The sequence below is a fragment of the Falco naumanni genome, chromosome 4, assembly GCF_017639655.2.
Source record: "Falco naumanni isolate bFalNau1 chromosome 4, bFalNau1.pat, whole genome shotgun sequence".
NCBI lineage: Eukaryota > Metazoa > Chordata > Aves > Falconiformes > Falconidae > Falco > Falco naumanni.
The window spans coordinates 30,462,756-30,484,931 of record NC_054057.1 but is presented as its reverse complement, the minus strand read 5'-3'; the positions used below and the strand labels follow the sequence as shown (position 1 = coordinate 30,484,931).

Sequence of the window (22,176 nt, the reverse complement as noted above, 5' to 3'; positions counted from 1 at the left end):
ATATCAGACTGTGACTGTGGCTTCCCTCTCTTTGATATAGAATAATTGTATAGAACTTCAGTATGAGGAGTCACAGCAGTCAGCACAAAAAGGACATTGTCCCTGGGTTTGGTCTGTATGGATGTGCATGTATTTACTTAACAGGAAAGAAGAGGCAAAGTGCTCCTCCACTGTATAATCCCAAAGGATCCCTCAGTGTATTTATGGTCTTCAGCATGTGTATGTGTGACGATGCCCTTCCTTTACAGAAAGGCTGATGGAATATCTGGACCAACTAGGGTAATCCATGACAGTAGTCTTTTATGGCAGACACTGTCATCTTTACAATTAATGGAATGGTAGTAGTAGCCAAAGAAATACCATGGACAAAGATGTAGTTACTGGAGTTGAAGGGAGGACAACAGGCTTGTTTTGCAGCTGCTTTCCAGATCTGATATGGGAAGGTTTTGTTGCGCATTGCAATGAAAGCATAGCTGTGCAAATACTTCCACAAGTGCAGCCTTCCCTCAGATACCCATCCAGAGCCTGCAGTCTTAGCCTTCCGAATCGGAAGTAGGTGAAGCAGGCTTTGGCTGGTGGTGTGACTATTACGCATTTGATTTCCTGTCTGAGTTAGAGCAGAGGTTATTTCAAGCCAATGTCTCTTGTGATCTTGGCTGGTGTTGAAAGTGAATATATGGAGGGAAAAAATTCCCCTGCAAATTGACGAAAAAAAAAAAACCCAAAAACCAAAACCAAACAAAAAAACAGCAAAGACCCACTGCTTCCCACCTACTCTTTTTGGTAATATTTTGAATGTGCCACACTCAAGTATTTCCAAAGTTATTTTGTGCTGTGCTTCTTGCTGAAGTAAATCTGCTCTTGACCCTATTTTGAAAGTGCTGCCATGGCTATCCTGTGCCATCTCTGGCAGCTAGCTCACACTCCTTTCTCCTGAACGTGCCTGGTGTGCCTGAAAGATGGTATGCCCACAGACTGGAAAATGTTGCCAAATCTGGAATAGAAACAGACATAAATGAGTAGAGCTAAACACAATTCAAAGGAATGTGATTACCAGTTTAATTTTGTTTCTAGCATTTTCCCATAGGTTAAAAAATCATTTCACTGATTATGAAAATGTATTGTTAAGGACTAATACAAGATTTTTTTTTCTGTTAGTGTACTACAGGTCATTTATCACCACTGTTGGAATATATGCTTATATCCAAATTTTACATAATTATGAAGACATAGATAGGTGCAATATAACTCATTTATGACAAATTAATACTAGGTATTGTAAATTAGCAAAGATGTCCAGCAAAGATCCTTCCTTCATCTTTTGTATGTGTATACAGGCAGGATTGTAGGAAATGGCATGTAGACAAACAAGTGACACTGATCCTTTGCACATAATATAACATACGTGCTCTTACTGCAGATGAATCACGATCTTACTCTAATGGAAAAGCACATTTCTGGGATAACAAACTATTTCAATAACTTCAGCTTTTTACTCAAAACAGGTGTCTGCCTTTTCCTGTGGTGATCCTGGGGAAATTTTGTGAAGACTTTGTATGTAGAGATCCCCTCAGTAAGCTACCACTGTGATGTCTGGGTTGGGATGCTACAGAAAGGGAGGGAATGGCCTGGGATGAGCTTCACTTGACTTACTGCCATTTAAATGAAAAGAGCTAGGACAAGCCTGCTCATTTTTTCCATACCAGACTTTACAAGCATCACTTAGCCTCAGGAGTGGAGTTCTGGGGCTATCTCCTTCCATCTTTCTTGCTTCACTGTATCTTTATCTTAGTAAAACCTGTATGTGCAATTTGATGATTATCACCTCACTGAGACCACATGCTCAGCGTGAAATGTCATGTCTGTTCTGTTTTCAGCTTTCAGAATTACATTGAAAGAATTATACATAAGAAGGCTGAGTCCAGATCAATGGGGTTTTTTTCTATATAAGCTATTCCAAAATCTATAGGAAGAGCCTTCCTGTCCGATTTGCCAGCAAGGTTTCTTTTCCTTTAATGAGAAATAAGTGCATAAGGCAGAGGGACACTAATGCCTAACAAGCTTCTTGCAATAAAAATAAAAATTGGGAGCTGAGATGCAGCTATTAGATTATAAAACAAATTGCAAATAGACATTAAAAAGATTGGTTATAACTCTTGGTCAGAAGTCATAGCTGACTTATCAAAGTCATAGCTGGATTGACAAAATACAGCTCAAAGTTACTGCGCCTTAAACCATCACTTTCAGTTATTCAAATAACTAATTTCAAAATATGTAATAGATTTCTCCTCTTGTTTTCCAAATGGACATATGATAGTCTTTCTGTGTTAGTTCTTCAAATTGTACATAGAATTTTCTTATGAAATCTGATATACCAAAGTTGCTTGGCAAGAGTTCAAAATGCTAGTAGAGACAAAGAGGTGCAGCTGCACCTCTCAGAAGCTATGGTCATTTCACTGTTGCTGATTACAGTTCTGTCTGAATGAGGCGCAGTGCTTTCTTCATGTTCTCTATTACTGAAAGAAAAATAAATAAGAACTGTAAAAATGTACTTAAAGTTGCACTTGTACAATTAAAAAAAAACACCACCTAGTTTGATTAGTAAATTGTTCACATTGAAATTAATTTATGGTCACATTATATTTTAGAGCTTTCTATTGTGAAAATTCTGGCATTGATACTAAAGTAGAAGGTAAAAAGTTTCATGAATCAAAATGTTTAACTTAAGGGGATTTGACAAGACTGTTTTCAATTCCCTCATTTCTCAACAGCAAACCTGGTAATCAGATGTGATGTGCATATTTGTGGTGAGATACTGCATGGGTATCAGATAGATGGTGTAGAGTAAGGACTAGCTCAACCTGAAAAATCACATTCCTTTCTGAAATATGGGTGTTAGGTGGTACCCAGGTAACCACCAGCATTTCTTTACTGATTCCCTCCCACCACTGGCTGTTTACATTATGTAGTTGGATACCTTTGAGTGTAGTGACTTTCACCACTCTCCAGTACTTTGCTCAGATCTTGATCCTGAAAGTTCTCACCCATGATCTTTCAATTTTTCTTGCCTGAGTAGTCCCAATAAATTAAATGAGACAATAGGTGTGCCTAAGTGTTTTGCTAGAACAGGTTAAACCAGGGGTCCTCAAACTATGGCCCGCGGGCCAGATACGGCCCCCCAGGGTCCTCAGTCCGGCCCCCGGTATTTACAAACCCCCCCGGCGGGGGTTGGGGGGAAACCAAGCAGCCGCAGATGACTGCCTGCCACTGCATCCGCGCGCCGGCCCCCTGGTTAAAAAGTTTGAGGACCCCTGGGTTAGACTATTATAATTTATAAGATACACAGCCTTTATTCGTTACATTGAGATCCTAATGGATTCTCAAGCCCAAATGATTGGGATGGGGTATATCTGGCTACTTACAATGTGAAATGCAAAGTAACACATCAAAGGGGGCACTTACAGAATGGGATGTCTTGTGGTTCATAAGTGTAAAGCCGGTTGGAGTATCTTCCTGTGATATCAGCTCTTACTGTGAGAGACGGGTCTGAAAAAGTAATGGTATTGAACACTGCTTTCCATTCCCACAGCAGCTGAAGGTGATATCTGTGGCACTACTTTGACAGCCCTGTTTCTGAGAGGTTTTGATTTCATCAACAAGGCAATGACGAGGACATTATACTGTTCCAACCAACGTCTCTTTACTTGGAGGAATCCTGAACAAAAGCTAATGCTTCTTTGTATGTTATGCAACTGTTTTTAAGGGATAGATTACACAACATTTCATCCATATTTAAAGAAAAATCCCCTATTTTACAAGTTCTGGGATTACATCAGGAAAGGCTAATTTGACTGGATGCATACATAATGAGGGTGAAGTTTATCTAATGCAGTACTAGCATGACCTACCTAGAACCTTCAGAATGAAAATCTTGTGATTCCTGATGTTTCCATCATGGGAGCAAGTTGTCGTGGACGTCTTTTTTCCCAGTTCTCCTTCCAAGCTTTTTGTCAATTGACTGACTTCTGTTACTACATCACTCTGACTGTGGGCTTCATCTCACCTAATTTCGGATGCCAGCACAAAGCTACTCACTCTGGGCTCCCTCTACAGTCAGTAAAAAGGAACAGGCACTCTGGGGCGTAATTCATTTGATCTATTCTAGAAGTCACTTTTATGATGGGATAAATCATTCCTTAGATGTCACTGATTATTCACTTGCTCTGTGGTAATGTCCGTACTGTAGATTTCTATATTCAGACTGTTCAGAATAAAATTTGTCTTATAACAGCACTAGCAAGAAGCACAGAGAGCAAAAGCCCAGATGCTAACAGATATTTAAGCATCTTGCCACCAGGTACAAATTCAGTACCCTCCAGAACATATCTGTAATCTGAGGAAGTTTACGAGGGCCAAAGCCTGTGACAGAGTGAGAACTGAACTCAGATCTGCCAAGTTTCAGACTAATGCCATGGTAATGATAAATCTTGAGCTATTTTCCTTTTGCAAAATGAGTGATTTTGATGTCTCCAAAGGAGAACACTGCCATAGATTCAGATATCACATCTTTGAAGGTACATACCTACAAACATGATTCGAGGCACGTATTGTCCATCAGGTGACAGGTTTTTGTCTGTGGTTTCATGCTGGCAGGGAAATTAAAGCTTGTTAATACAATATTTCTGTAAATTTTGCTGAAGTAGTACTTCCTTGTACCAGAGGACAAAACCAAAAAAGGTACTACTTGTGCGTGGATACACAGGCACAAATGCCTGTGCTTACATGTAACTGAAATCCCAGAGATATTTAGCTAAAATTACATGAAAACACAAGACAAAGGAAGAGAAAACACAGGCTAAAAAAAGGTACCAGCTAAACCACCCCATACCCTTCATACCATGAGGTTCAGCATAACGAAGTTATTTTGGGCCATTTCCTGTATCTCTTCGTTTTCTGCAAAAGCTTTCTTCAGTGCTAGAAAAGATACAATCATTTTGAAGTCCGTCTCAGACTCTGCCTTTCCATCTGTGTTTAGGCACCATGTTGGCCAGACTAGCCACATTGTTCCCGTCTCTGCGGATTCACATTCCTGAGGAGACACTTAGGGGCTCTATCACTGCTTTTTGTTTTTTTGACCCATGTCAGTACAACCTCCCAGCTATGAAAGTGGAAGCTCTCTTCTGTTATTTATTTATGAAGCCTGTCGTCTCAACTGATACCATGTCTCAGCTTGACAAAAGTGCATTATTCTCAGAAAATTCTTATTAGATCGATTTCAGCAGCCCTGTCCTCCTTCCCTTCTTTAGTTACCAGTTCAGGGGAGCCAAACAATATTAAATCTGTTCAACGAGTCGGTAGCAAATCTGTGTATTCTAATTTAAACTGACGAGTGCTGCATTAGGGATAGCAGGACAACAGCACTAAGTATTTTTCATGTTCTTTGTTGGGTAGTTTCATAGTCGAGTATTTGTAAATTATGGTAATAAATTCTTAACTTTTCAAATACATTTTCATTTACCTATTTCTTTAAGTAATTTTCAGTAAGTGCAAGGTAAATATATAGATAGATGCAGCTACTTGTAAAAATATTCAGAAAAATTTAACACTCAAAAAATCAAAATTACCTTGGCAGTATTGACAGTCTTCCAAATGATGAATTACCATCAGTGGCTTGTTACTTTATTAATAATAATAATAAAATATGTAGTTAGATCATTTGACAAGTATGCAAATGGATGATTTTACTAGTGGACTGGAAAAGGCAAATTATGTTTAATCTTATGTTAACCCACAGTATAACCATACAGACACTCTGTAAAGAATTACAGTAATTTTTGAGCAAGGGAAAAGAACATATCGCCTTTGTAAAAGAATGAAATATAGAAACAGTTTCTATATATCTAAATAGGTTTTCTAAAGTAAAATATTCTAGAATAAAGAAACAACAGTTTTGCCATCATTTCATTCCCAGTTAGTATATAATCAAACTGAAGAGTTATTTAATATTGCTTAGGTGTGAAGTTCTACATGACTGAGAAAATAAAAATAATCTGTAAGAACTGGAATAAAATAATTTTTATAAAATTTGGTTTATCATCAAGTATTTCCCATGAAAACTTTAATGGTTTTAAAGCATTCTTGAGCAGATATACAGAAAATCATATTTTCTCTAGTGTGGTGAAGTACCAAAATTGTATATTTTTGATGCCAAAACACAGAACAATTCATTGAATTTTCTCCTGTATTTCTTTTAATCTACTGTTAATGTTCAGCAAATCTATTACAAATGCTTGATCTGCTGTCACTGTTAAGAATTGTTCAGTTCCTAGCCCTTTTCACATAATGTATATGAAATTAATTGACTTTTGTCTTAAAAATAATTTGCCTTCAATTTAGCAGTAGCTCATGCTACAGTATTATGATCTTAAATTAACTGTAAAAGAGATTTAAACAAGCATTGCTATGAATTCTATATATATTTTCAGCTAAGTCCCAGAGAAGATTCAAATTGGAACTTTCATTTTTACAAAGATAGCAAAGAACTCTGAGTACATCATGCACATATGCCAACTAACAAAGTGTTGGGGAAAACACCAGAGGCAGTAGAATGCCATGCAAGAGCAATTATAACCAATTTCCATTTGTTGAATAAGGAAGTAATCAACGGTACATGATACTAAAAAAACCCAGAACAGTTGTATTTTTAAAATTATAATATCTATTTAGTAATGCTTATTCAAATGACAGCACTGTTGTTGTGACAAAGAAATGACAGTGTTAAAGTATCACCCCATGGTGTTTCTTCAGACCCCCACAACGACTGTTATTTATAGCCACAAAATCTGTTGTATTTAACTGTATGGTGTGCAGATCAGCTGTCATGGTGTTTCTTGATTCTGTTTCATTACAGTACATTCAGGCGTGACTGATTAACAGCTTTGTCTTGCAAACTTTTTTTAATCTCTTACCTTTTTTTTGCCTGATAGAGCCCTTCTTCATAAGTTTGTACCCAGGTAATTTCATCTCCCCACCCTGGAAATATAACAAAAGGATTAACTAGTGGTTAGACAAGTAACTTATAAAAAATTCCTTTTTTTTAATATTTATCAATAGTTGTATACAAATCAGATATGAGGTTTTTAGTCAAAGGTTCCCAAATGTTGTGGATATGCTAATTCTACATTTCCTGATAGATGCACTGGAAGACTAAAAAAACCTACCAAAACAACCAAAAGCTCCCCAAAACCCTCAGCTGCTTGCACGTCCAGTTTGCAAGTCCTTTGGCAAACCTGTTAGATGTCTATCTAAATACTCAGAGATTCGTAAATGAGCACCCAAATCCTTTATATCTTTATATTGTTTGCTCCATATTTCATGTAGACCCTGGGGCTTAAAGAGAAAGTGTGCTTATAAGAGAGAGAAAAAAAAAAAAAAAAAGACAGCTCAAATAAGATCAGCTTTAATATGAATGTCATTAGAAAAGTCTTGGGTTATAAACTTAAGTCCTGAGTAATGAATTTTAATTCTCGGAGTTGCGAATACTTCATTTAATTAAATAATCTAATTTAAAAATGGCTGTCAAATAAAAATGTCCACCAAACCAAAATCCTAATAAAACATCAACTTCATAGCTCATCCATAGCTGGTGATGTACTGATCTCAAATAGCACATTTTACAGTTGGTTCCATGCCTTCCGATCCCAAAGATGCCGGCCCCTGTGTAGTAGATCCCTGCCTCCCAGGCAGTGCTGCTCCATTCATGACAGCCCTCACGGGAATTGTAGAACAGCTTCTGGATCTGGACCAAGTCAAGGCTCTGTTTCTTCTACACTGCCTGCACAGCGCTTGGACCAGCCGTGGTTGTGCGGGGATTTGTTGTTAGCTTTCTCATGGGACAATTGTTTGTGACGCTACTAAGTCACTCGGTTTTGGATACGGATCTGTGTGGTTGATGGTGGGATTCTGGCGTGTTGGCCAGCGTATTCCCAGCCCTGGCTCAAGTCAGCTGCTGGCGTAGGTAACTGAACGGAAGAGTCAGCAAGGGTCATTTTACAGCAGGTTCAAGTGTTCCCCTTGGATCTGTGAGAATTATAGGCAAAGCGCTTAAGGCATCCCCAAAGGCCTGACATCAGAATGAGAAAACTGGCACTTGCTTTCTGTGAGTATTTTTTTTTTTCAAAATTTCCAGAATTGTTGTCTTTTTATGCATTTAGGCTTAGTGGGAAAAATAAATCCTGGTCCAGGCAAGAGAGGCAATAGATACTGGACAGATTATAACCTTTCTCTAGGGATACCACTTAGGACAAGTGATTTGCAATTTCTCTTTGGTAAGTCTGGGTGTTGCGTGATTTTGCCAAGTGGTCCCTGAGCAACTAGGCTCAGATGGGACCTCTGTGACAGGCAGGGCTTTCTTAGCACGTTGTATGGGAAGATGTCTTCTCAGAAGCAAATTATGGGGTCAGCAGTCTTTGCGTAGCTTGCAGAAGAGGTCAGGAAGGGAGTTGAAGATTTTTTTGGGGGTGAGTAGGCCCAAAAGGAAAGGGAAGATGGAGAAGAGGGAAAGACCTTGGTAAGCTATTTCTCTGCTTGTATTTCTAAGGACTGATCAGACATAAATAACTTAAAATAGGGTCTTTAGTCAACATCCAGGTTGAAAACTGTGCACCACAAGGAAGTGAATTATTCACTCAAACTGGGTTTCTGTGTATAAAAATGGGTCTGTAGAAAAAATGTGTCATAGCAACTAAAGTTATGAAACAGTGTTTCAGTAGTTAGTAAGTTACCATAACAAAGTATCTTCTAAATAGTATATGAAAGAATAATTTTTCACTGCTAGTTCTCCAAGTGCATCCTGATTTGATAGGCTCAGTTTAGGTTGTTTGCTTCTACTGGGTCACTGTGAGTTATATAAATTATGCAGGTTATATGAGGCCCTCAGCCATCTCCTGAAAAACAAACTGACAAAGTGAAATGGCATGGAATAAGATGCACTATTTAGAGTGTCACTTAACACTAGAGAAACACACCTTAGTGAGTGCTTCCATGTACATCCTAAATAAAAATATTTGCTGACCTACGTGGTAAGATGAGGAGGTAACTACATACTGTAAATATACAATACCTCTTGACAGTGTCTGAGGTGCTCGTTTTTCCTTTTTGATTGCCATTGCAAGGTTGGAAGAGACTGCAATTAGCAGGAGGGACAAGGCCAGTGTTGAATGGAGCATTATTTCCTTTTCAATGCAGCAAGGAAACTGGAAAACAAAGCAACAGCTTTAGTCCCATGGATTTGTCACCTGGCACAGTGTAAATCAATGTGTTAGTGGTATCCTAACAATCTATGCTACAGAGACAGTTTTGGTTGTTTCTAGAAATGCCTTTCTTTGTACAAAAAATGCAAAATGGAGGTGCTGGCTTTTATCGTGCAACACTGCTTTCAGCTCTCAAAATTAGGCTGCAGGGGATGGTTCTCACTACAGCGTGATCAGGGGCACAAAGTTCATTTCAGTTCACTTTTGGTCACCCAGTGTTTGATTCTTACAAACTAGTACAGTGCTGCAATACTGGATCGTGACAATTTCAAGACAGTGCTACTAGTTGTTTTGTTTTCTGTTAGTTTTTTTCATTTCAGTGAAGTCTAACACCATGGGATCTTTTTTATGGATAGTAGTTTTTTTGGTCAAAAGATGTCTCATGATATCCTCAATAAAATAGAAATATTGAACAATATTTGCCTCCAGGTATAATACATTTTAAATTGGTAAATCCCTCTGGAATGTTGAAATTGCCATCATTTTTTTAGCCTGCACTCTGTGAACCAGGATGTTAAAGATGGTGAGATGAACATCAAAGAAGTTTCCAGCTGTTTCTCACAATGAAAAGTCAAAAAAATTCCCCATTCTTCATGACATTTTAAAACTGATTTTCAGCTCAACTCCTGCTGAATAAAGCAATCCATCTGTGCTCCTGGCTGTTTCAGTATTCTGAAGATGTTTGCTTCTGTTCCTGACAAAGATCATTATAAGAAATGCAGTAACTACTGGTCTTGGTAAAAGTCAGAGAGCAAAAGAAATGGTTGAGAAAAAGCATTACAAAGCCAAGTTTTTTTAATTGATAAGTCTTCTTTCTACCTGGTACAATCATCTTTAGGCATTAAAGCTTTGATGTACAGGTGGATGACTGGGTGGTTTGAACTAAGTTAAAAATATAACTCATGTAGCCCTGGATACCATCCAGTTGGCTTATCAGTTCTCACCGAAGATTCCGTTTTTCAGAGGCTGAGCTTTAGGAGTTACCAGGATGACCTGTTGAGAGAGTGCTTTGATTTAAATAAATAAATAAATAAAGCCTCTCAAAGCACTTGTGCCTGTACTGATAAAGAAAATTTCAAACTTGAATTTAAATTGATATCCAATATGGAGTTACAGCCCTGAGCACTGGCAAAGAAGATGCCTTGTGCTCCTTAGGACAGAGAGGTATGAAAAGTGCAGCAGCTTTTATCCTTACTCTAACGAATCTCAACATCACTAACATCCCTGTTAACAGTTCAAATTCTAGTGAACGAATTCAAATGCAACTTTCAATAACTGGCAATCTCAAGACAAGAAATGCTTTCTATTCAAGTGACTGGTGAACAATTTGCATATTAAAATGTGCAAAATTTTAGAAAAAAAAAAGTATCATCTTATAGTAAGAATCTTGTATTTCTGCAGAAATTTCCCTAGATTGCTAAAATATTCAATGCATTATTAATTATCCACAATAAATTAATCATAAATTAATAACCTATATGTCAAAATTGATAATTGTAACATTTTTCTCCTCAGTCTTGTCCACAACAGTTCCCTTTCCCCTCACATGGCATCACAACTCCAGAGTTGTTCTGTGTTTCACATAACTTCTTTAGGTTTGTTCATGTTACCTATTGTTGATTGAGTTTTAGAAAGGAATGTCCTCTGAGGCTTACTAATTACGCACATTAATTTGATGATTGGTGTTTATCAATGTTTAATAAGAGAATGTGAAGTTTTCCAGTGTTTCTTAAAGAGAGACTATGACTTTTAGTTAAGTCTGGGGGATGAGGACTTTTTTTTGTAATAAAAATTCCATTCAAATTTTCCCTATGTTTGTGCAGACCACTAACTTCAGTCAGCAAAAGCAGATCATTGCACCCTGCTACTATACTCTTGGCGACAGAGTATTTGTAGCAACTCTATGTGAAAGTTAATAACTATCTTTAGTATCAGTTTACCTGTCAGAAATTAATAATAAAATCTAGCATCTATGCTAACATGTTAAAATGCTATTTAAACATAAATACTTATGGCTTTGAAATCACACCAGGTAACGTCTATAACGCAGGTATGGAATGCATGAATCAATTCTTTCTTTCATGATGTATTCATTTAAAATAATCAAAGTGCAAATCTCTTCAGGTTGCACTAATTATTTGAAGCTTAAATAATTGATTCATCCTATTGAAGACCAATAAGGTTTTGGAAGGATAATTTATAGAGATGTAGCTGGAAGCAGTTTAAATTCGGTATTCTGAATTTTTGATGTTACATGATTCAGTGTTAGTTAACTGATTAAAAGAGAAAAAATGACAACCAACACCATATAGATTGCCTTCTTTCTCTGTCAGAACAAATGTTTTGCTAGCTGATCTCTAAGCATCTATCACCTTTTTTTTTTTTTTTTTTTTTTTTTTGTAACTAGTCTTGTAACACATTTGTCAACCAAACCTCATTGCTGTACTAAAGTAAAGTTAAGAATGAGAAATACTTGCTCACCAGCAGCGAACAATTGTCCTGACGGAAGGTCCTTTTTCTGGAGCCGTTCAGTTAAAAATCAGTGTGATTTAAGCACAGAACACCTGAGCTGCCCAGGTCTCTGCGTAGCAACAACAGCACATTCACCTGGGAAAAAATGAGAGGAACCTTAGCTGAAAATCAAATGCATGTGTTTCCACCCTCCCCCTTCCTTTTCTGCCATCCCTCCAACTTTTCGCTCTTGTGAGTTCCCATTCTTATGCATTGAATCCCCGGATTTCTCTTCATCTTGGCTTGTATCAGGTGTCTTGTATGAGGATTGCAAATAAATAGCGGCTTATGTGTGTCTGCTGCTTCCCCCTCAAACAGTTTGAGTCTGGCTTGTGTCCAGTGAAAAAGGAAACCACCAATGAAAGCTGGAACTGTAGGTGCTTTTGTTCCCAGTGAATGGCTGGGTTCACTGGTGCTTGAAGATAGGTATGAACCTAATAGGAAAACACAAGGGTTACTTTGTGTAGAGGAATGTAATTAACAAATAAAACGAACTTTTTTTTTGAGGGGGAAATAAAGTTATTGATTTAAAGAATATGTTTTAAAGTACTTGATTATTGCTTCTGCGAGCTGTAGTTTGAAAATGGTCTGATTCTTTGGACATGGTGCTTGATATAATTTTGACCTAATTTGACTAATACAGCAAAAGTGCTTTATTCAGCGACTTTGCACAAAGAAGGAATTAGCTGGATCACCTTTTCCCTCCTCCTTGGATAGCTTTTGCAAGGGAATCAGAAGCAATCCTCTTTTGGTTCTTCCTCTTCCGTATATTTGTTTGTATGGACAGTATGGTTACACTTTTTCCTCCTCCTTTTCATGTGTAGCCTGTATTCTTATTTGTCTTTAATGTTTTGGCCTCCTGATGTTGTTACTGACATGTATATCATTAACGACATACAGTTCTTGTATTATGCATTATCAACTATTTTTGTATAAAAAAATACAAAATGTAACTTTCTGTATTTTTAGGGCCAGGTTATCTTTGACATTTGTAATGGACAATTCAAACTTGCATTTCCAGTTAAAGAAGTATAGTAACTATATTTAAATCCATAGTACACTTAGCTCCTGGAATGGATGAAAAAGAAAGGAATGTGGTTTGGTCACAGAAGAAATGTGGCAGATATTTAAAACAAAGTACTATAATGCATTTATTCATTTATATTTAAGCATGTAAGAAAGACTATCTGATGTCAAACCAAAAGTGATTTAACGGACCTTCCTCCATCCAAACTTTGGGCTTTCACACAGCAATTCCAGGCACTGAAGCTTCAATTCTTACTCTTCAACTAATTACAGAACATTAAGTAGTTAGAAATACAGATTTTTTTCCAAGTGTATTGAAGCATATTGCTGCTCCACCCCAAGACATTGTGTTATTCAGCCCTGAGATACTGTATTCTTCGCTGAACGGATTTCTTATTGTAAGGAGTAAAGGGACAGACATTCAATCAAACAGATTAAAATTAGGGTTGAGCTACCTGCAAGGGTCCTTTGGCAGCATGATATTCAGCAATTTGTCTTACGTTTGAAGATCAGAATTTCAACCTTTGTCAGACTTGCCATGGAGAGACTGGCAGTCCTGGTCAAATAGACCTTGTCAAGGTTTAGTACTGGAAAACAGTTACTGTAATACTTTGTAAATGCAAGCTGGATGCCTTCACTATACCTGTTCAATCAGTGCTTGTTGGGTGGGATGTTATGAGCTCTCTGTCCCTGCTTTCTGCTGCATGTATTCAGCATCCACACCTCAACTGAGTGTGAAGCCAGAGCTCATGCTAGCAAAGGTGCCCTCCATCCCAGCCACCAGTTGTGCTGCCTGGTGTTCAAATCACCAGTCTGTGTAGTTACCAACCAAATATTAAATCCCTGCACTGAAGACATGTTTCTACACTCATTCATTGAATTAGCATGCTCTCATAGATTGAACTTGGCCAACTTAGTCTCGAGGGTAATGTGGGCGGAAGGTGTTCCCATTTTTCTCTTCCATTCTAAAAGATTCATTTTGGAAGTACAATTAACTATAGGTTAACTGTGTATATACAGTTGTATCCAGGTGAAAATTAGGAAATGTAAGAATTAGCTGAATATGGGGCAGAGCAAGGCAGCAAAAAAGCGTGTGAAAAGAACAGACTTCTAGAAAGCAAAAGACATTGTAGGGTAACTGATACTTGGAATGGCATGCCACTGCTTTTGTGTGAGTCATGCAGCAGTGGATCTAGGTACATATCTATACATGTAGCCCATTTACAAAATGTGAAACTGACTTAAATTTTGCTTTACATAGTGCTGCGCAAATGCTAGTTCAGAAAAAAGCCCAACCTCACTGTATTAATCAATTCCCTGATCTCACCCTTTCTGCGGCCTCATTAGTGTTTGTTCCAGCACAAGGCAGGGGATACCCTGATGCGAGGAACAATAAGCTGAGCAGGATGTAATAGCACAGCCCCATATGACATTTTCTTTCATTTATGCGTAAGTTGAAATGACTGCGTAAGAGAAACAAAATTTATTCCTATAAAATTTTATTGAGTCAAAACCTAGACAAAATACTTACCTGGGTAAGGTGCACTAAACCTTCAGGGCCAAAAGTGATGCCATGGTGTAGACAGAAAAGGCAGTCTTCAAACCGAAGTAGCTTGCTGCAGTCTGCAGCACGAGTCAGTGAGAGGATGAGCATCGCTGCCAGTCTGAGCAGTCTTTCCTATCCGCAGGCTGCGGAGATCCCTAGGGCTCTGTAGTTCAACTTATGTCTTTTCCAGAGTGTTTTCACAGGTATGGCTCACTTACGTGATTCAGTTATGATGGTGTAATGAGCTACTCGGTGTTCACTGAGCTGCAGGAACTCTGTGGGCCATGAGCACCAGTGCAGGCAACGTTGGGCTTAGTTACCATGATACCTGTATCAGATTTGCCAGCCTGTGGGAATGTCTTTATTTGAACCCTTAAGCTGAGTACAGATCTGAATTTGCTGAATATGAAAATTCCTAGTATGAGAACAGAAAATAAAAGAAAAAAGTCCACATCTGAGGGAATTTCTAGGGAAAAAGATCCCATAGTGACACTTCTATTCTGTGTGGTTTTGTAATATATACCTGCTATATTATCCTTACAATTTTAATTGCACAGGCATATGTGTGGCAAGACTTATCATGAATTAAGTGATGATGGACAACATTGCAATGTTTGAGCTTTTTTTTTAATTTATTTTGGAAAGTTGATATCACAGAGCTCCTAGTTTTGCTTTTAAAAACTGCTGTGATACATTTGTAAAGGATATTAACTGCGGCACAGTGGCAGGTAGATTTTTCTTCTTTGTTTTTGAACCTGCTAAAAAGAACTGTCTTAAGAATGTGTCTAACTCAAGTGCATGGTGGAGCAAGCCAACATTGTCAGTACTGTAATTTTTCAAAGCCTTATGATGAGAAGAAAATCTTCAAAACACCAGAAGGCCTTTTGTGTATAAATATTAATGCCTATCCCTTGACAGTCAGAATGGCTAGCTTTCTCTGGCACAATATTGATGTAAACAGAAGTAGCTGATTTTCACCCTGGTATCCTGAAAACCCTGTTAAAATTCTTCTGTTAAAAGTCTGATTTCCTTCTGACTTATGTCATAACTTTGAGGTGAGCTGTGTTCATTCAGAGAGAAGCTAGTGACTGCCCTGAGTTTTAAAGGCTTTGCCTCGCTAGGCTGCTTCAGGCAGGCAGACACATCAAATGAAACATCGATTCAGGAGACTATAAATAGGCAACTTATAATAATCCTTTCAACAGGACATTAGAATTAAAAAAGGTTGATGGCAAGAAGCTGAAGAGTCCTTGGGTCTGTCTTAGATGGTACCTCCAGCTAGCGCTCACTAACAGCAAGACTGATCATCATGGGCTGATTTGGAGGGTTAAACATTTGTTGTTGATCTCCTTCCCTAGAAAGGGAAGCTGCTGACAAAGTTCTTCTGTCCAACTCTGCCTTAGTTCATGCATAAACAAGGGATGAGACCACAGCTCCTGTGACAGTAATTCAGTGTTGTTCCTGCAACATCCTTCAGCAGCTCTGTAAAAGACTTTTACATATGCCCAATCTGCCTTTGCAAATCAATACAAAATTAATTAGGAGATTAGAAAGACGTAATGCCCAAACAGATTTTACAGTAAACAATATGAGAAAGCTTCACAGAGCACATATTTTCATGGAAGAGAGGTACTTCTGACACAGCTAACCGGTGTGCAGTGGGTCTGGACCTCAGGGCACAGTACCAGACCTGAGAACTACGCTTTGGGCTTAGAGTGCTGAGCATTAACTTTTACTGCCAAACAGAACAATGAATAAATGGAAAAACCTTGCAAGTGTCCATTTGGCTTAGATTTTGACTCACAGCCAAAAATCATTATTAGAAAACTTCTGGTTCATTTCAGTACAGAAGTTTAAAGAAGTCTAGATATGACATACTGCTTTGTTTCTGTGTGTGTCTTTCAAAAGGGTCAACATTATGGAAATGCAACTTCTGGTATTACAAGCTGATTCACAACAGATGCTTTTTTTTTTTTATTTCCCCCCTCCTTTTTTATTTTTTTCCCCTTTCCTAAAAGCATTGCTCTAGGTAATGCTCAAGTGGGCAGACTGCTCCAGTGTTGCCTGGGCCCAGTGGTTTGCTTCCACGGGACCACTGTACTTCTTTAGCTTTGTATTCCTGTAAAGGCATTGTTATGGAACATGAGCATAATAATATAATGGGAAAAACATTTATTGAATTAGTTTTTACAGTGATTTATACTGGCTGGAAACCATATTCTCTGCTTCCCAGGCCAATGTCTACGCCTTCAGTTCTAAGCCTTCATCTTATTCCAATACTGTCACCTCCAACCCCCTCAGGGTTTTCTCTACATTTTTGGGAAACTGGCTCCTCCATCCTTAAGCCGCCTTGTGGGACAGCCCCTGAAAAACTTGGTTCCAGGCTTAATCGGCACCTTGCTGTCAGCTGCTCTGCTGCTCTGTGCATCTGTGAGTCACTACTGTCTGCTGGCTTCCACTTCCCAATGAGATGATTTTCCTGCCCTCCAGGCTTCTCAGATGTCACAGACACGTTTATAGATATAAAGCTTTGAAGACTGTCGGGGGAAAAATGTAATTTATTATTTTTCATGAATTTTGCTGAGTTTTACAGAATAAATGTGTTTTGGTAAATAAAAGGAAACAGTGCTGGATTGTTGGCTCCTCCTTTCAGTCTGAAAGTACAAACTGTTCTACACAGTATGTTAGTTTAATGCTGTGTCAGCTCTGACAGGCAGAGCTTGCCCTTCTACCAGCAGATCTTCCTGCTAGCCGTGTAGTTTTCAACCAATTTTCTAGGCTTCTGCTAAAGAAAAGCCACGTTTATTTAGATCCAGGCCTCTCTTCATCTGAATATCAGCACAGAGCAATAGCAAGGGGAAGCCCTGGAAGCCATTCTGGCCTCCCGAGCTCCTGGTGCACCCCAGGGCAGATGCTGCCAGGCAGGAGGGGTACAGCACACTCCCTGGCCGTGGCTGGGCGGATCCTGATGGCAGTGAAGGAGCATGAAGGATTGCCACCTGCCTGCATTCATTTTGCCATCTCAGAAGAGTCCCTTAGAAACATTTTTCCCAGGGGACCTGCTACAGGTACAGCTCCTCAAGCTGTTTTCTGTTTACAGTCCTTAATTAGAAAAGGGAAGAGCACCTTTTAAGTCTGGAGCACAGTGGATAAGCTTGGAAGCCTGGTGCATCCTCAGGACTCGCAGTTTTCTCCCTACCAGTAGACTCTGCCTGCACACAGGGTTGTGTTTGATCTGGTCACATGGCAGAAGATGAATGGGGGGCAACTTGAAAGAGCCTTTCCCCAAGGCTTTGTTGGACCTTGGCTGGCATGAGGACCTGCAGAAGGTCCCTGTCCTCCTCTGCTCCAGCTGCCTCTTGCTGGATAGTGGGCAGCTGCACGGTGCTGTGCCCTGCCATCATGGGCATGGCAGGGAAGAGGGCAGGGTCAGCGGAGCCCCAGTCTGTGCATGGTGCACAAACATCGGCAGCTTCATGTTGAGTCTCTTCCAATACAATGAACTAGCAAGCACGTACAGGTCAGGGAATCACACGCAGTGGGCAGTAACTAAGCTTTTTCTGATCAAGTGCATGTTTTCTCTCTGTTCAATCTTATTGCTTCAGCAGTGAACAAATACCTCTCCTCAAAGTGTACGGCATCTTACAGAGCTGAAAACTTACAGAAACTGGATTTTAGCCCACATTAATAGATTATTATTTCTTTATTCCAACAGATTATGAAGTCTTATTTCAATTGTGCATTGAGAAAATGATAGCCAGTATTTATTTTTCCCTCAAAGTTATAAATTTTTGATCTTTTAAATACTTGCAATGTCTTGTGGAGCCATATTTCCAAAAGCTGGTAGAATGGCTCAGTAACTCTTTGAGGAACCTGAAGTAATTTGAGATCTGACTTGATTATGTTTGAGTTTCTGGATGATGTGATGTGGTGTTTGGATTAAATAATGACTTAATGAAGCATCAAAATCTAAAGAAAATAAAATGCAAACACCAATGTAGTTGGAGGATTCAGGTGGAATTTCTGTACAGCAAATACAATCTTTCAGAATTTATAGTTATACAACCCTTTAGATTTATCGATGCGGTCCATAAGACAAGAATTTGATCATTCCCAATGCCTCTAGTTGGCAGTGTTGCATTACTAATAGCAAAAGGACAACTGTTTTTATTTTAACTTTGCCGGTGGATTCCAGGGATAAGTTCAGAATACAAATAATTTAAACATAAAAGTGATTGCATATAAAAATTGACAAGGTTTGGAAAAAGAGTTAAAAATAAATTTTGAAAATACAGGGTGCTTTATATATATATCTATATATATATTATTATTATTTTTTTAATTTATGTGCACATAAAGTAGTTTGAGAGGGGACAGGGGTAGAAACCCAGAACAGATTTTAAGGAAGAAAGCCAGGAAATTCATCATGTGTTTTGGAAGAGATTGAGAGCTCAGAAATATTCAATGAAACTTTCTGACTGCCACAAGAAACGAAAAACGGCTGCATTCCCCTGCACTCAGAGTGTCGCAATCAAGACTTCACAAGCAAGACTGCTCTCCAGAAACACATTGGACTGCTTTGCCGCAGCTGTGAGGGTGAGTCAGCCAGGCCCGCGCTGGGAGCCCTGCTGCAATGTTTCTGTGATGTTTTCCTGCAGTGACATCACTTATCTGCTGTAAAATGTAATACCATCTCAAAATCAAAAGACGTTGTGTGCTGTAAAATGTGTTTACAGTACCTTTTAGTGTATGAGATTTCTTTACAGGTATGTCTTTAAATTTTACTGCAATACGGGGTTTATCCTCGGGCTTGCTTCCATGAGGGACTGATGCAAGAGGGCATGAGAGCAACTCGGTATCTCTCCGCTTTTGTCTCCCTTCTTACTCTCTGTTCTTCAGCCAAACCTTGATCCTGCGAGTTTTTGAGTCCTTGGCCCTATTCCAGCACAGAACTTGATACATATTTAACTTTAGGCACATTAGCAACCCCATTGATGTCCATAGGACCACTCATATGCTTAAAGTTAAGCATGTTCTTGAGTGTCTATCCTGGATCAGAGAAGATGGGATTGAGGTCTCTGGCAAGTCCCCAGGAAGGCTTCTCCTAAAGAAGCCAGACAAGCTTCTTTTTTTGATGCAGTCCTGTCCTGGAGTGGCCGTGCTCATCCCCAACGGCCAGTTGCTAGAAAGGGGCTCTGGCTGATCATTCCTCGCTGACTGAGCAGACCATGCTGCCTTACCTACAGAAAGGTTTCAGCTTTGGTCCTTGCAATGTAGAACAGCTCACCTGAGCATCTTGTAGAGCAACAACCTGAATTCCCTGCACTAACCCCTTCGGTGGTGCTCACCCATTACCCTAGGTCTGAGCTCCTTCACTGTGGTTGATTCGTGGAGCTGTTGTCTCTTCATCTGCGATCTGTTGTGACGTGGAACACTTTTCTTTCAGTCTCAAAAAGGTAAGTGACAACAGACTTTCATATTCCTAAAATAGAAAGCTGCTTTCACATATATTATCCTCCATAATATATGTGAATATTTAGTATATTCAGAACACTTGAATCAGAAGTTTTAAAAAAAACCCAACAAACCCAGGTTTTATGGCTTGCTGTGGTCTCCTATTGTTAGGATTCACATCTGAGAAGCAGGACGAAATTAGCGTTACCTAATTGAAAACAATTTCACTTTGAGTAGAGTGGCAGAGATGGAGAGAGGGGACATCTAAAAGTACATGTGAGTATCTTGAAATGTTGACAGGTATCTGAGCTGTTGCTTTTCTTTATCTCCATGCCTATTAAAAGCTGTTAAATATCACTGTCTGGCTTCCATTGAGTAACAATTCACTTTTAGTTTTGGAATATATTTTTAGCCTGGCCAAACATAACCTTTTGCTATTTTGTTACATTTGTAAGGCCATGTAGTTAATGCAGAAAAATCTTTAGCTTCAGATTAGCTTCTAGCTAGAGTATTTTCTTGCTGTTGCTTTTTTAAAGCCAAAGATTAATAGGAGACAGACAGAAACATAGGACTGAGTGAATCATCAAGTGCTGTCCTCCACTCCTGGGGGCAACCACACTGTAATATCCTGCTTATATATCCATTAAAGTTACTTAGGAATTTTGCCCATTCTTCTTTCTCAAGCCTGCTTTTGAAACTCGCTCCTTTGAGACAAACTCTGATTTAAGTAGCCTAAACTTACACTTGGCAACTTCTGATCAAATGCTCTTTTGCTAGTGTTGCTCTAAATAATTACTCTCTCTCTTGTAAGTATTTCCGCAGGGAAATAATATCTCAGCTTGGTCTTCTTTCTTCTGGATGGAACAAAGAAGGGATTTTGAGTTTCCTGTTGCAAGAAAACTTCTTCATTCACCTCATCTAGATGTCCTTCTCTGCATCTATTCTAGTAGGAGTTCAGCTTTCCTAAGCAGAAATGTACCACTATGTTACAGATACGGTCCTACGTGTGCCTGTACAACTACTCTGTCTCTCTGGAAATCCGTTGTCTGATACCTCCTAGTGTCACATGTGCCTCTCTTACAGCCTTTTTTAAAATACTAGTCACTAATGATCAATCATAGTATGATCCACCCTACGGCTGACCATGATTTTACCCACATCTGTATCTTCCAGGATCTTTTGCAATTGACAGGCCTCAAAGTTTGAGCAGAAATGTCTGCCAGTAATCTCTGTGAAAAGAATTTTTTATAGGAGTGTCTTTTTTTGTCTTTAACAATCTTTGTAAGATGTGGATGAGCTGGCCTCTACAGTGAGGAAAACTGGAACAACTTGCATTTTTCCCTATAGGAGTATTCACTCAGGCTATACATAGCCTAAAGCAGTATGGTCTCCCTAAAGCCACTACTTTAGGTGATGGAGATGAACAGAGATGACTGCAAACATATAGGTTAAGTCTACTCTAAATCACTATCTGGAGAAGCCACATAGAACCTGGATGGGAGGCACCAGATAAAGAGATCTTGGGAGATTGGCTCCCATCAGCTGATGTTAGTCCCTTTAGGTATCTTTCCAGTCACATCTTTGGAATCTCTTGTGTATCTGCATTCTTCCTTAGCAAGTACAGTGAAACGGATGATGTTAGACCTCAAAAAAAAAACCCAAACCCCCAAACAAACAAACCAACCCCCCCAAAAACTTAACAGGTTTCAAGCCCAAACATCTAGAAATTCGAAACACTAAAATCTGTTACTGATACTGAAGTTAACCTCAAGGAGTTGACAAGGTGCCCTAGTCATCACCATACACCCATTTTACCGATATTCTGCTGACAATCATATCCAAGGCCTGCATGACAGCTTCCAGCTGTGGCACATTCCCATGAATGTGTTTTGGAATAAAGGATGATCTTTTGTTTGAATTAGTGAGATGACTCAGTAGACAGGTGTAACCTGGCAGTTCTTTGTTATCTCTGACAGTGATGTTGCACAAAAGAAGACATTGTAAGAGATTCCAGTGACCTTATCTTTTCCCTTTGCTTGAATAAGACACATGTTACTGTTGCACGTACCTGTAAAGCACTGCAACTGGTATTTGGCTTAAAGATTCCAGTGCATTGTTTCAGGAAGTGTGGTTTGTGGTGAGGGATGGGTTGCAATTACCCTGGGGTTCTGTTTGCTCATCTTCTGCCATGTTGCATTTCCACGAGGAAAAGGAAATTAATGAACTTTCTCCCACATCTGCACCACTGCAAGTGGGGGACAGCCCATGGAGACACAGTGTTCAGATTAAAGGTTGTGAAGTGGTATTCACATTTCTTAACTTTGTGTG

The 22,176-nt window shown here is 39.0% G+C and overlaps 1 protein-coding gene across 1 annotated transcript; it reads right to left on the bottom strand.

Annotated features, from left to right (window-relative positions):
* Positions 1-1,045: 1,045 nt before the first annotated feature.
* On the bottom strand, positions 1,046-12,010 carry AGR3 (anterior gradient 3, protein disulphide isomerase family member). The gene is made up of 8 exons (XM_040593613.1): positions 11,793-12,010; positions 9,122-9,254; positions 6,969-7,032; positions 5,625-5,677; positions 4,898-4,974; positions 4,583-4,646; positions 3,463-3,546; positions 1,046-2,516 (listed from the first exon to the last, which is right to left on the bottom strand). The coding sequence occupies exons 2-8, from the start codon at positions 9,225-9,227 to the stop codon at positions 2,467-2,469; spliced, it is 498 nt and encodes a 165-aa protein (XP_040449547.1). The 5' UTR covers positions 9,228-9,254; positions 11,793-12,010; the 3' UTR covers positions 1,046-2,466.
* Positions 12,011-22,176: the final 10,166 nt, after the last annotated feature.

Bases quoted from the DNA above. Each gene is read 5' to 3' on its own strand.
- AGR3 (XM_040593613.1), bottom strand. From the start codon at position 9,227: ATGCTCCATTCAACACTGGCCTTGTCCCTCCTGCTAATTGCAGTCTCT. The intron at 5,678-6,968 runs GTAAGAGATTAA...TTATTAATAAAG, and splicing joins CTCTATCAGGCAAAAAAAAG to TAACAAGCCACTGATGGTAA. The intron at 2,517-3,462 runs GTAAGTGCCCCC...TTTTTCTTTCAG, and splicing joins ACCACAAGACATCCCATTCT to TAATAGAGAACATGAAGAAA.